Consider the following 10,758-nt stretch of genomic DNA (forward strand, 5'->3'; position numbering starts at 1 on the left):
GGGAGCATCCCTCTGCCTCCACGCCGGAACAGAGGGGAATCCTTCCAGCAGCTCGGGCTGGAAGGGGGTGGGAGAACGACCCCTACAATAATAATAATAATAATACTGATAACTATTATTATTACCATTCTCTCCAGTCGAGACTTTCTCGTCAATTACCATTCTCTCCAGTCGAGTCTTTCTCGCCGGCCTCTCCCGCCTTCGGAAAGCCCCCGTTTAGGATGAGTCAGAGCAGGACCAGGGGTTGGACAGAGACTTCTGCACATGCGCACAAGTGGTCCTAGGTGATCAATCAATCAATCAATCAGCTAGTATTTATAGAACACCCTCCTGAGCCCTCCCGGAGTGTCTTTCTTCTTGCGGTCAGGCTCAGTATCATACAGGCCTATGCCGACCCCCAATTAAACACAAAAATATACATGCATGGTCACGGACACACTCGACAACACCCACACTCAGACACCCTTGCATGTACACACATACACTCAGACTACGTGCACGCATATTCACATACGCACATTCTCAGACCCGCACAGTCTGAGACTGAGACATATACATAGACTCACAGACACTATGCACACACATTTCCAAACACACACACATTCTCCCAGACACAGACTCACACCCAGTCATTCTCCCCGACACCGGGCCATTTCTCAAGCCCTCTCCCTCCTTGGCTGCCTGGACTCTCCCCACTTCTCCTGCTCCTCTCCCTGGTCCTCCTCCCCCACTCCCCCCCCCCGGGGATTTTCCACTCTGGGAAAGAGGAAAATGAGTCAATGGGCTGGTTGGCCGGGCCTCTTGTGTGCGCGCGCACACACACACACACACACACACAAACACATTTATACCCACACAGGCACGCTCTCCTCCTCTGTGCTGCAAGGAAAGGGCCAGGATGGAGGGAGAGAAGAGGCCGGAGGACACCACAGAGGATCCGGTTTCTGCCATCCCTCCCTCCCCTGTCTCGCCCCTCCTCTCTGCAAGACCCGGGCCCCCTCCTCCTCTCCCTGGCCGTCCCCACTCGGGCTAAGCACTTAACAAATACTATCATTATTACTAGAAAGACCCTGAGACCCAGAGATCCATGTTCTAAGCCCAGATCCATTCATTCATTCAATCATACTCATACTGCACTGTGTGCAGATCACTATACTAAGCGCTTGGGAAAGTACAATACAACAATAAACAGTGACATTCTCTGCCCATAACGAGCTCACAGTCTAGAGGGAAGGGAGGAGGGTCTGCCTTTGGACTGCTGGGTGGCCATGGGCAAGTCGTTTACCCTGTTTTTTGGTATTTGTTAAACCCTTACTGTGTGCCAGTTACTGATCTAATAGTTGGTGTAGATACAAGCTAATCAAGTCGGACACAGTCCATGTCTCACAAAGGCCTCATAGTCTTAGTCATCATTTTACAGATGAGGTAACTGAGGCACAGAGATTTGAAGTAACTTTCCCAAGGTCACACAGAAAACAAGGGGTGGCCCCTCTTTGAGCTACACTTTCCCTCTCTGTAAAAAAAAATAAAAATGGGGAAGCAAGTGATACTTATTCTCCCTCGGAGATTGTGAGCCCCACTTGGGACCAGGATGATGTCCAATCTGGTTCTAGGCAGTGTGGCCTAGAGAAAAAAGAGCATAAGCCTGAGAGTCAGAGGACCTGGGTTCTAATCCCACTCCATCACATGCCTGCTGTGTGACTTTGGGCAAGTCACTTCACTTCTCAGTGCCTCAGTTCCCTCATCTAGAGAATAGAGATTCAATACCTGTTCTCCCTCCCCAGTAGACTGAGAACCTCATGCGGAGCCTAATTATCCTGTATGTACTCAGAGACAGAGCTACTCAGAAAAGCAGCGTGGTTTAGTGGCAGGAGCATGGGTTTGGGGGTCAGAGGTTGTGGGTTCTACCACTTATCAGCCGTGTGATTAACCCAGCTCTGCCACTTATCAGCTGTGTGACTTTGGGCAAGTCACTTAATGTCTCTGTGCCTCATTTACCTCATCTGTAAAATGGGGATTAAGACTGTGAGTGCCACGAGGGACAACCTGATTACCTTCTATCTACTCCAGCACTTAGTGCTTGGCACATAGTAAGTGCTTAACAAACACCATCATCATTATTATTATTATTATTATCACTCCAATGTTTAGTACAGTGCTTGATACATAATGCTTAACAGATAGCACAGTTATTATTATTTCTCTCCTCAGATACCTCCAATGACCACCTATTTCTCAAGTAAGTGATTGGTTGACTGCCTTTAAGGCACTCCATCAACACTCTCCTTATCCGCTCCCTTCTCCCACACAACACCCACCTGGTACTCTTCATTCTTCTCAAGACCATCTATTCATTGCACCTTATTCTCTCTCCCACCACCCACCTCTCACTCACAACTGCCCCATCTTTTTTTTAAATGGTATTTGTTAAGGACTTACTAGGTGAGAGGCACGGTACTAAGCACCATGGTAAATGCAAGATAAGATGCACAGAGTCCATGTCCCACATGAGGCTCACAGTGTCAATCCCTCTTTTACAGATGAGGTAACTGAGGCTCAGAGAAGTGAAGTGACTTGCCCAAAGTCATACAGCAGACAAGTGGCGAAGCTGGGATTAGTACCCAGGAGCTCGGATGCCCAGGCCCGGGATCTACAGATCACAGTTCTTACCATCTTTAAAACCCCTCTGAAATCACATCTCCTTCAGGAGGCCTTCGCCAATGAATTTCTTGCCTCTCTAGTTTGTATTTCCCTCTCCAACTGCCACTTTACTTTTGCAGTACCTAAGCAATGAAGTATACTCAACATCCCACAATACTTATCTTCATAGCTTACATATCTATTACTTCCTCCTGTCTGTAGTTTATTTTAATGACTCCCCTCTAGATTGTGAACTCCTTGAAGACAGGAAGTGTATCTAAATTGACTGGGATGCAACGTGGCCTAGTGCAAAAAGCATAGGACTGGAAGTCAGGAGATGGATTTTGCTGTGTGACCTTGGACAAGTCACTTAATTTCTCTGCACCTCAGTTTCCTTGCCTATAAAATGGGGATAACATAACTGTTCTCCCTCTGGCTTAGACTGGGAGCTCCATGTGGGACAGGGACTGAATCCAACTTGATTATTTTGTATCTAACCAAGTGCTTTGTGTGGTTCTTGACTCATAGTCAGCACATAACAAATGTCACAACTATTATCATTTCTCTCCCAAGTCCTCAGAACTGGGCTCATGTGCAGTAAATGCTTTGTTTTTTAATGGTTTTTAAGGGCCTACTATGTGCCAGACACTGTACTAACTGCTGGGGTAGATACAAGCTAATCAGGATGGACACAGTCCATGTCCCACATGGAGTTCACAGTCTTAATTCCCACTTTACAGATGAGGTAACTGAGGCCCAGAGAAGTGAAGGGACTTGCCCCAGGTCACAAAACAGCCAAATGGCAGATCCAGGATTAGAAATCAGGTCCTTCTGACTTCCAGGCCTGTGCTCTATCTACTAAACCATGCTGCTCTCTCTATTAACATTCTTCTCCCAAATAAGGTAACTGAGACCCAAGAAGTTAAGTGACTTGTCCAAGGTCACATAGCAGACAAGTGGCAGAGCTGGGATTAAAATCGATTAATTTTACTGAGATTGTATTTGCTTTACACTTACAAAACTATTAATGAGGAGCAGCATGGCATAGTGGAGAGAGCATAGGTCTGGGAGTCAGAAGGTCATGAGTTCTCATCCCGGCTCCTCCACTCGTCTGCTATGTGACCTTGGGCAAGTCACTTCACTTCTCTAGGCTTCATTTCCCTCATCTGTAAAAATGGGGATTGAGACTGAGAGCCCCACGTGGGACAGGGACTGTGTCCAACCCAATTTGCTTGTAACCATCCCAGTGCTTAGGACAGTGCCTGGCACGTGGTAAGCATTTAACAAATACCATTATTATTATTAATAATAAAACACCCTAACTAAATAATATGACCAACTGGAGAGGTGGGGACAACTGGAGATTGGAGGAGGAGTGGGGTGCTTTGGGTATTTCCTTCCCCGTAGACCGCAAACTCCTTGTGGACGGGCATCGTGTCTGCCAGTTTTGTTGTAACCTACTCTCCCGAGCACGAGTACAGTGTTCTGCGCATAGTAAGTGCTCGGTAAATACCATTGATTGATAGATTTCCTTGTTAAGGTGTAAATTTCAAGTCAATATTTGCCCTGGGGGCAGAGCCTGGAGGTGGGGGTGGGAGGAGCCGAGGAAGAGAGTGTCTGGCTTCCTGCGGGAGCTCTTTGGCCACACACCCTGCCCACCCCCAACTCTCCCCAGCTGCCTGGGAGGAGGCACTCCCCCTTCCCTACCCTCCCCCCAACTTCCAGCAAGGGCCAGGTTCCCGCCCACCCTCCTGCCCGGGCCCGTCCCCAGCCGCTCCCCGCTGCCCACATGCCGCTTGGCTCTGCCCGCCCCCCTCCCAACACCATGACATCATCCATTTCACCGGCCCCCAGGGGCTCCCCGCCTTTCTCAGGGATGGGCAGGGTGGCAGGGGAAAGAGCCAGGAGGGCCACAGCCCCCTCCCACCTACCCCCCGCCATTACAATGGGACAGAGAGTGGAAGGTGGAACACACACACACACACACACAGCTGTGTTTCTCCTTCAGCCATCCCAGCTGTCCCCCACCCTCCGCCAACCACAGACACAGAGCTGGGAGTCAGTGTGTGAAAAACAGTATAGGAATCTTTATTCCAAGCCACAACCACAGTGGAGAGACCTTGCCCCCTCCCCCACCAGCTGCCCTTCGGGGTGTGTGTGTGTGAGGGGGGGAAGGGGGAGAAGAGGAGCAAGTTGGGTGGAGAATGTTGATGGGGCAAGGGCAGGCACTGGCTCCCCCCACCATCTCCATGGCAGAGGGGCAAAGAGGGAGGGAGCCGGGGAGTGGTCTTGTCCAGCTGTGTATCTCGCCGGGGCGGCTGTGATCACGCCCTCTCCCACCCCAACCCCCTACCCCTCCCTATAAATTATAGCCTGGCAGCAGCAGGGGAAAGGGGTGAGAGAGGGCACGTTTTGAAGTTTGGTCCCTTTTGCCCCTCCCTGGAATGAAGTATGGTCTGCCCGCCCGCCTGCCCTAGGCATTGGAAATTTGGTCCAGGATGGGGGGCGGGGGAGGGGAAGGAACCCACCCCCTCCCAGTTGATCCAGTTTCAGTGTTTGTATTGCGGGGGGAAATATCCCCCCAGGAATGTCGGTGCTTAAAAAATATATTAACCATTCGGGGGTGGGGGGTTGGGGGAGAGCTGGGGGGGCACTAGACGGATCAGAGGATCTGGCGGGGCATCCCGTACCCGGTCATGCCCGCCTGCGACGCCCCCCGGTTGGTGCCCATCTGGAGGCCGATGACGTTCTTGCCCTCCTTCAGCTGGTTGTCCGAGAAGGTCCGGGGATTTTCCTTGGACTTCCTGCCATGGGGGGGGGAGCGTCAGGGCTGGTGGGAGGGGAAACCCATCCCCCCAGGGGTCATGATCGGGGGTACTCCTGCACTTACTTGGGAAACCAGTTGGGATCTCCCGAGAAAAGCCCGTCATCCTGAGCCACAGCCAGACCTCCCAGGTTCATCAGTGTCCTTTGCACACATGCCATGTTCTTGCCTAGATGTTTTGGGGTGAGGAGAGATGAAGGAGGGGGTCAGAGACCCTCCCATCCCTGTTCCTCCAGGACCCCCCCTCCTCCACACTGGGACCCCCACCATGACCCACATCCTAGAGCTGGTCCTCCCCCTTCGGTGCCCACCCCTCTCAGACCCCCTCCATACCCCCGGGGCTAACCCTCCATTCTCTGTGCCCACCCTTCCAGACCCCCCTGGATGACCCTCCTCCCTCCCAAATCCTCCGGGATTCCCTCCACACCCCCGGGCTGACCCTCTTTTCTCAGACACTCTCCTCTCTGTATCCACCCCTTCCAGACGCCCTCCAGCTGACCTTCCCCTCTCCGTGCCCACCCTCCCAGACTTCCCCTCATGCTGACCCTCCCCTCTTTTGTCCACCCCTCCCAGATCCCCCAGGATTCCTTCCACATTCCCAGGCTGACCCTCCCCTTTCTGTGTTCACCCCTTCCAGACCCCCCAGGATTCCCCGCACACCCCCAGGCTGGTCCTCCCTTCTCTGTGCCCACCCCTCGCAGCCCCCCCTACTCCACAGCCCCCAAGCTGACCCTCCCAGAGGTCCACGGTCTGGAAGATGTCGGTGGCATTGATGCCATAGCGCTCAGCCGCCTGCAGGAACTGGGAGATCTGTTCCATCTGCTTGAAGGCCATGGCGGATGCTTGGATCTTCTTCACGGGGCCCTGCCCCTCTGGGTACAGCCCGTTGATGAGCTCACACAGCACCTGGGGCCCAGGACGACGGGGATGGCGTCAGAGTTGCGGGGGGTGCCTTTCCACCCCCCCACCCCAGCCGGATTCCCCCCGCCCACCCCTGGGAAGCACTCAGTCCAGACCCATCCAGACCGAGAGAAGCTCTCTTGCCTAGGGGATAGGGCCCGGCCCTGGGAGTCAGAAGGACCTGGGTTCTAATCCCAGCTCTGTCAAATGTCTGTTGTGTGACTTTGGGCACATCATTTCACTTCTCTAGGCCTCAGTCATCTCATTTGTAAAATGGGGATCTACAGTACGAGCCCCATAAGGGACAGGAACTGTGTCCAACTTGATTGGCTTGCATCTACCCCAGCACTCAGAAAAGTGCCTGACAAATAGTAAGCACTTAACAAGTACCATAATTATTATTTGAGCCCGGGCCTGGTAGTCAGAAGGACCTGGATTCTAGTCAGGCAACTTTATTTATCAAGCATTTACTGTGTGCAGAGCTCTGTACTAAGCGCTTTGGGAGAGTACAATATCGCAATATAACAGACACATTCTCTTCTCACGAGATTACAGTCTGGAGGGAACACCCACTGTCTGCTGTGTGATCTTAGGCATGTCACTTCACTTCTCTGAGCCTCAGTCACCTCATCCGTAAAATGGAGATTAAGACCGTGAGCCCCAAGTAGGATATGGCCCTCGTATCTACTTCGGTGCTTAGTACAGTGCCTGGCACATAGTAAGTGCTTGTCAAGTATCAGAAAGTAAAAGAAAGCCCTCCGTGGTCATCTCCTCCGCCCCGCAGCCCCCCCAGGGCTCACCGTGCCATCCTTGAGCCAGTTCTGGAAGTTTTCCCGCCCGGGCTGCGGCCTCCCCACGTCCCGTCGGCACTGGGCCGTGATCCACTGGATCAGGATCTGCTCCAGCTCTCCGTCGTACTGCTTCTCTATCTTCTGCTGCACCTCCCGGCTCAGTCCGTACGCGGGGCCGCGGTTCGCCATGGTGCTGTTGGGGAGGGCACAGGCAGAGAGACACAAGATGGATGTCACTCCTGCTTCAGATGCCCCTCCCTCCACACCTTCCTCCAGCTCCCTGGGACCACCTGCTTAAGCCCGAAGAAGCCAGACTCTGAGTCTCAAGGTCATGGGGTAATGAGCACAAGAAGCAGGGTGGTCTAGTGGATAGAGCCCAGGCCTGGGAGTGAGAGGATTTAGTGGCTCCACCACTTGTATCCTATGTGACTTTGGGCAAGTCACTTCATTTCTCTGGGCTTCAGTTACCTCATCTGTAAAATGGGGAATAAGATTGGGAGCCCCATGTGGGAATTGGACTGTGTCCACCCTGATTAGCTTGTTTTCACCCCAGGGCTTGGTACAGTGCCTTGCACATAGTGAACACTTAACTACCATTAAAAAAGAAAAGAACAAAAAAACTTATCTCGTTCCTGCCCCTGTGGCTAGGTGAGAGTGTGGTGACACATCTTCAGGGGCGGGGGACCGGAAAGAACATGGGGACTACCTCCTCCCCCTCCCCCCACCCCAGGACACGGAGCCCTCGGGAGGGCACCTGTGCCCGCCTCTTTGCCCGGGGGAGGGCCTATCTTTCTGGGCATTTCAGTCTCTTCCATTTCAGTCCCCGGGGGGCGGGGAGGGTCCGATTGGCACCCACCCAGAAACTGGCAGAGGTGGCAGGGCCGGGCAGCTCTCTCTGCTACCCCAAAATGTCTTCCTTCCTATGCCTCGGCTTATCGGCCACCCCGGCTCACTTCCTGCCCAACACCCGCCTCCTGGTCAGCTTTAATCCCCCATTTTCCCCAGGCCCGGAAGGATGGGGCAGACAGAGAAAGGGAGACCCCTTTAAATCTCAACCCCTGACCTTGGGCGACCCTCTCTCCTGCACCAAAGCCCACGAGGGTTTTGTCCCACCTGGGAAACCCAGACCGCAAGCTCTGTGCCCTGAGGTGCCCAAAGTTCAGTCACGGGCCCGGGTACGGCTGCTCGCTCGTGGGGCGGGGAGACTGTTGGTAGTGCCCGTCTTTCTGCTCTCCGCCCTCTTCCTTTCCTCAGTGGGCCGGGCCCCGGCCGGCCCAGGGGGCGGCGGGGGGCGCCAGCTGCAGGGTTTCTGCTGGGCCGGTGCCAGGGAAGCAGGGACGGATGGGGGAGGAGGGGGCCGTACTGGCCACCAGCTGTTTGTGCGGAGCCCTCTCCCCCGTCCCTCCGCCCCCACCCCTGCTCCCAGCTGTGGAGGGAGCCAGAGATGGTGGGATGCGTGTCCGGGGACACCCTTCCTTCCCCCACCTTCCCTATCTCACACCCCCACGCCCCGGGGAGGAGGGGAGGGCAAAGAGCGGACGGTGCCCAACTGGAGGGAGGGCAGGAGTCCAGATGGCCCCTTCCCCTTGTCAGCCTGTGGCAGCGGTGGGGAGGCACTTGCCCAAGACACCCCCACCCCCAACCCGGCTCACCCAAGCAGAGCAGGGCAAGGCCCAGCCGAGGACAGGCCTGGACCATTGCCTGGGTGGGGGGCATTTATTTTGGGGAAAAGGGGGGTTTGAGAGGCTGGAGAGGGTGTTGCCCATTCCCCTGAAGCTGTCCCAGGCCCCGGTCGGGGGTCAGGCTTCCTCCAATAGAGAATTAGGGGCGGGCGGGGAAAGGCCAGTCGTTGCAGGAAGTGGAGGTGCTCCGTTTCGGGGGGCGGGAAGACTGGGGGATGCCCAGAAAATCCTTTAACTTCTCGGTGACCACGGCGCCCCCCACCTACGGCCTCCGGATCCCCCTCCCCACCCTCCCACCCAGCCAGCCCCATCCTGTGCGGACAAAACCGCACAAACAGGAAGCCGCCGGGCGGGGCGGGGGGAGGGGGATACGGTGGGAGGGAGGAATTGGGGGGAGGGGGGGGCGGGTCAGGCGGGGGCCGTTGCTACGGTAGTTGTGTACCAAACACAGGAATTGGGGGCGGGTGGGGGCCGAGACGGCCGGAGACAGAGGGAGGGGAGGGAAAAGGGGAATGAGGGAGGGCGGGGCGGGTGTGTCCAAGACCAGGCCGGAGGGGCAGAAACCCCTTTTGGCTGGGTGTGGGGGGGAGGGCGGGGAAATGGAGAGGGTGTTCGGAGACGGGGGTGGGGGGGTAGGGGGGTGTTGTCTGATGCCCGGTCCCTCTCCCCCCCAATCCCCGAGACCCTTTAATCTCTCTAGGAAAAGCTTTCGAGAGAGGAGCCAGGGAGCAGGGGAGGGGTCCCGCCCTGCCCCCACACCCCCCGGGCCCGTTACCGAGAAATGACTCACTCCCGCCCGAGGTGACGCAGGGGTCTGCGCAGCCAGTTACTCTCCCAGCAGCGGGGGGTCGGGGGTGGGGGGGTCGTGGGAGCGTCTGGGTGGGCCTTGAGGAGGGAGGAAGAGCTGGGCGAGGTCACACCCCTCTCCGCCCCGAGTCCGGGAGACCTGGGGCCCAGAAGGTGAGGGTCTTCCCCTCCCTGTCACCCACCCTTCGATCCCACCCACGTGTCTGCCCTGGAGTGGGAAGTCTCCGGCCCGGCTTCCGACAGGGAAAGGGGGTGGGGGGGATCTCCGGGTGGTCCTCTCTTTGCTAGCTGAGAGTTGGGGCTGCGTGGTCTAGGGTAGGGGAAAGCCAAGGGGACTCCGGGGGGGCGGGGGTCCCCTTTTCCCCTTGCGGGACGGGGAGCGGGACACCGGACTCCCTCTGCCAGGGGCAGACCTTCTCCGGTCGTGGGGAGCGTCGGGGATTCCCCCATCTCGGCTGGGGAGGGCTGTCTCACTCACCGTGCGTCTCTGGGGCGGGGGGGGACCCGAGCGTTATATCCAGGATGGGGCGCGGCAGTGAAGTGGCGCGTTGCACTCGGGACCCCGGGTTTTGAAAGGATCCGGGTGGGAGGGGAGTGGAGGGGAGGGGCGAGGGCGGGGCCGGGGTGAGGCTTAAAGCCATAGGAACTTGGGGTGGGGGTCTGCCGGGGAGAAGGTCCTCTCCTCCCGGAAGGAGGATCGAATTGAATCCAAGGAGTGGAGTTAAAATTTGGAAACTTTGGCTTTCTCTCTTCGCACATTCCCGGCCCTGCCTCCCACCCCCTTCCTCGAACTCCCGTTCCTTTCATCTCTCCCTCCATGGGTGGGGTGGGGTGGGCACCCCTAGGTTTCATATTGGGGGGAGGGTGCCCAAGTGTGAGGGGTTGGAGGTCTTGTCCTGAAGGCTCCTCCTAGGAGCTAGAAGGGAGGGTCTGCCTTGGTAGCAGGGAAAGGGGTGGGGGAAACTGAGGCAGGGAAAAGGATTCGTCCAGCCCCTAAAGTGGACTTAACGAATCAATCAATGAATGACTTCTTGGCTAGCTAGCCGCTCCCGCTCCTTCCTCACCACCGTTCCCCGGAGTCAGGGCAATACAGACTCGGTTTCTTCGTGTTTTT

The 10,758-nt window shown here is 56.0% G+C and overlaps 1 protein-coding gene across 2 annotated transcripts; it reads right to left on the reverse strand.

The window, feature by feature from the left end:
• Positions 1–4,705: 4,705 nt before the first annotated feature.
• TAGLN2 (transgelin 2) lies at positions 4,706–10,220 on the reverse strand. Of its 2 annotated transcripts, none has more exons than XM_029055200.1 (5): positions 10,123–10,220; positions 7,165–7,348; positions 6,196–6,370; positions 5,531–5,633; positions 4,706–5,444 (listed from the first exon to the last, which is right to left on the reverse strand). In XM_029055200.1, exons 2-5 carry the CDS (start codon positions 7,342–7,344, stop codon positions 5,303–5,305), a joined length of 600 nt encoding a protein of 199 aa, XP_028911033.1. In that variant the 5' UTR covers positions 7,345–7,348; positions 10,123–10,220; the 3' UTR covers positions 4,706–5,302. The 2 variants fall into 2 exon arrangements, with proteins under 2 accessions (XP_028911033.1, XP_028911034.1); XM_029055201.1 differs by having other exon boundaries at positions 7,165–7,351; positions 10,123–10,212.
• Between the last annotated feature and the right edge of the window lie 538 nt (positions 10,221–10,758).

The sequence above is a fragment of the Ornithorhynchus anatinus genome, chromosome X5, assembly GCF_004115215.2.
Source record: "Ornithorhynchus anatinus isolate Pmale09 chromosome X5, mOrnAna1.pri.v4, whole genome shotgun sequence".
Lineage (NCBI taxonomy): Eukaryota > Metazoa > Chordata > Mammalia > Monotremata > Ornithorhynchidae > Ornithorhynchus > Ornithorhynchus anatinus.